The sequence below is a fragment of the Psammomys obesus genome, unplaced genomic scaffold (assembly GCF_907164565.1).
Source record: "Psammomys obesus unplaced genomic scaffold, mPsaObe1.curated_primary_1811, whole genome shotgun sequence".
NCBI lineage: Eukaryota > Metazoa > Chordata > Mammalia > Rodentia > Muridae > Psammomys > Psammomys obesus.
In genome coordinates, this window is record NW_026590767.1 from 5,157,070 (window position 1) to 5,158,294 (window position 1,225).

General features: G+C 49.7%; 1 protein-coding gene across 1 annotated transcript in view; it reads right to left on the bottom strand.

Annotated features, from left to right (window-relative positions):
* Adam12 (ADAM metallopeptidase domain 12) overlaps positions 1-1,225 on the bottom strand; it is a 256,510-nt gene that overhangs the window by 29,577 nt on the left and 225,708 nt on the right. Inside the window, exons 14-15 of the mRNA XM_055608905.1 lie at positions 658-766; positions 355-553 (exon numbers count right to left, since the gene is read on the bottom strand). Coding sequence (XP_055464880.1) covers positions 355-553; positions 658-766 — 308 coding nt within the window. The remainder of the gene's footprint in view (positions 1-354; positions 554-657; positions 767-1,225) is intronic.

The following is a 1,225-nucleotide window of genomic DNA, read 5'->3' on the forward strand; positions in this document are numbered from 1 at the left end:
CACACACACACACACACACACACACACACACACACACACACACACACTGTGTTCCTTTTTGAAGTCAACTACTGGCAGACAGCCCTCTTGAATCCCAGGGTGAAGAAATACCTTGTACTAACGGGAGAAACAACCCCAATGTCCCCACATCTGAGTCTCAATGGTCAGACTGGGACCTTAGTTTACTGATTTTCTTTTCTTCTTTTAGGTACAAAGAGTTGGATTCTGGAGACCGTTTTCTGAATAGTTTTAGGAAAATCAACTGACCTCACCCCCCTAGTTCCTAAGTAGGCTCTTCCAGCAGGCTGTGTTCCAGATTTACATTAGATTGCAAGTGAGAACTGGGGTTCTTACTTTTCCTTCGGCACACTTCGTTCCTGCAAGCACAAGCCCTGGGTCTGGCATGTCATCACCCAAGTACACATGGGTCCCCCGGCACAGAATCCGACCTCCTTCCTGCTGTGGGATATTTGTTTCTATGGAAACGGCATTGGTACCAATGACTGGTCGGCTGGCACCACCTTGACACTGGATTTTTCCACACTTGGCATCTCTGGAAAGGTAAGAATAGACAAGCTCAGAAGAGGGGCAGTGTGGAGCAGCCTCTGCCACGTGGGCCGGCTCAGTGCCGCTGTGGCAGGGTGTGTGGCCTCATACCTCATCTCACATTTGACGAAGGCGCTCTTGGAGTCTTTGCCACAGTTGCCATAAGGATCTCCTGCAGAGTTGACTCTCTCAAAGCAGATGCCAGGAGCTGGTTTAGCACCTGGAACAGAAGCACAATGATACTTTCCTCATTATTGCTTCTGATTTTCTCTGAACAGTACTGGTGTTTGGGGGCAAGGGAAGGGCCACTCTGTGGTTAGTGGCACACAGTGCCCAGCTGGATCAGGAGTGGACTGGAGCAAACTTGAAGGATCTGCAGCTGGCGTTCTCTGCTGGCTCAGCTCAGTAAAAACACACTCATTTTTCTGTGTTGTAGGCTTAGATTCGGGACCCAAGGCATGTGCAGACTCTCAAGAGATTAGGCCTGACTCTGCAATTGGATCTGGAAAGGAGCAGGAAGGAGTTGGCTGGCTGGCTGCAGACGAGGGGAAGCTACTCTCTGTAGCAACATCCCACACAATTCCGGTGAGAAAAGGCAAGTTAGGCAGGTTCCAAGGAATAGTGATGACTAATGTGTGTGTGTGTGTGTGTGTGTGTGTGTGTGTGTGTGTGTGTGTGT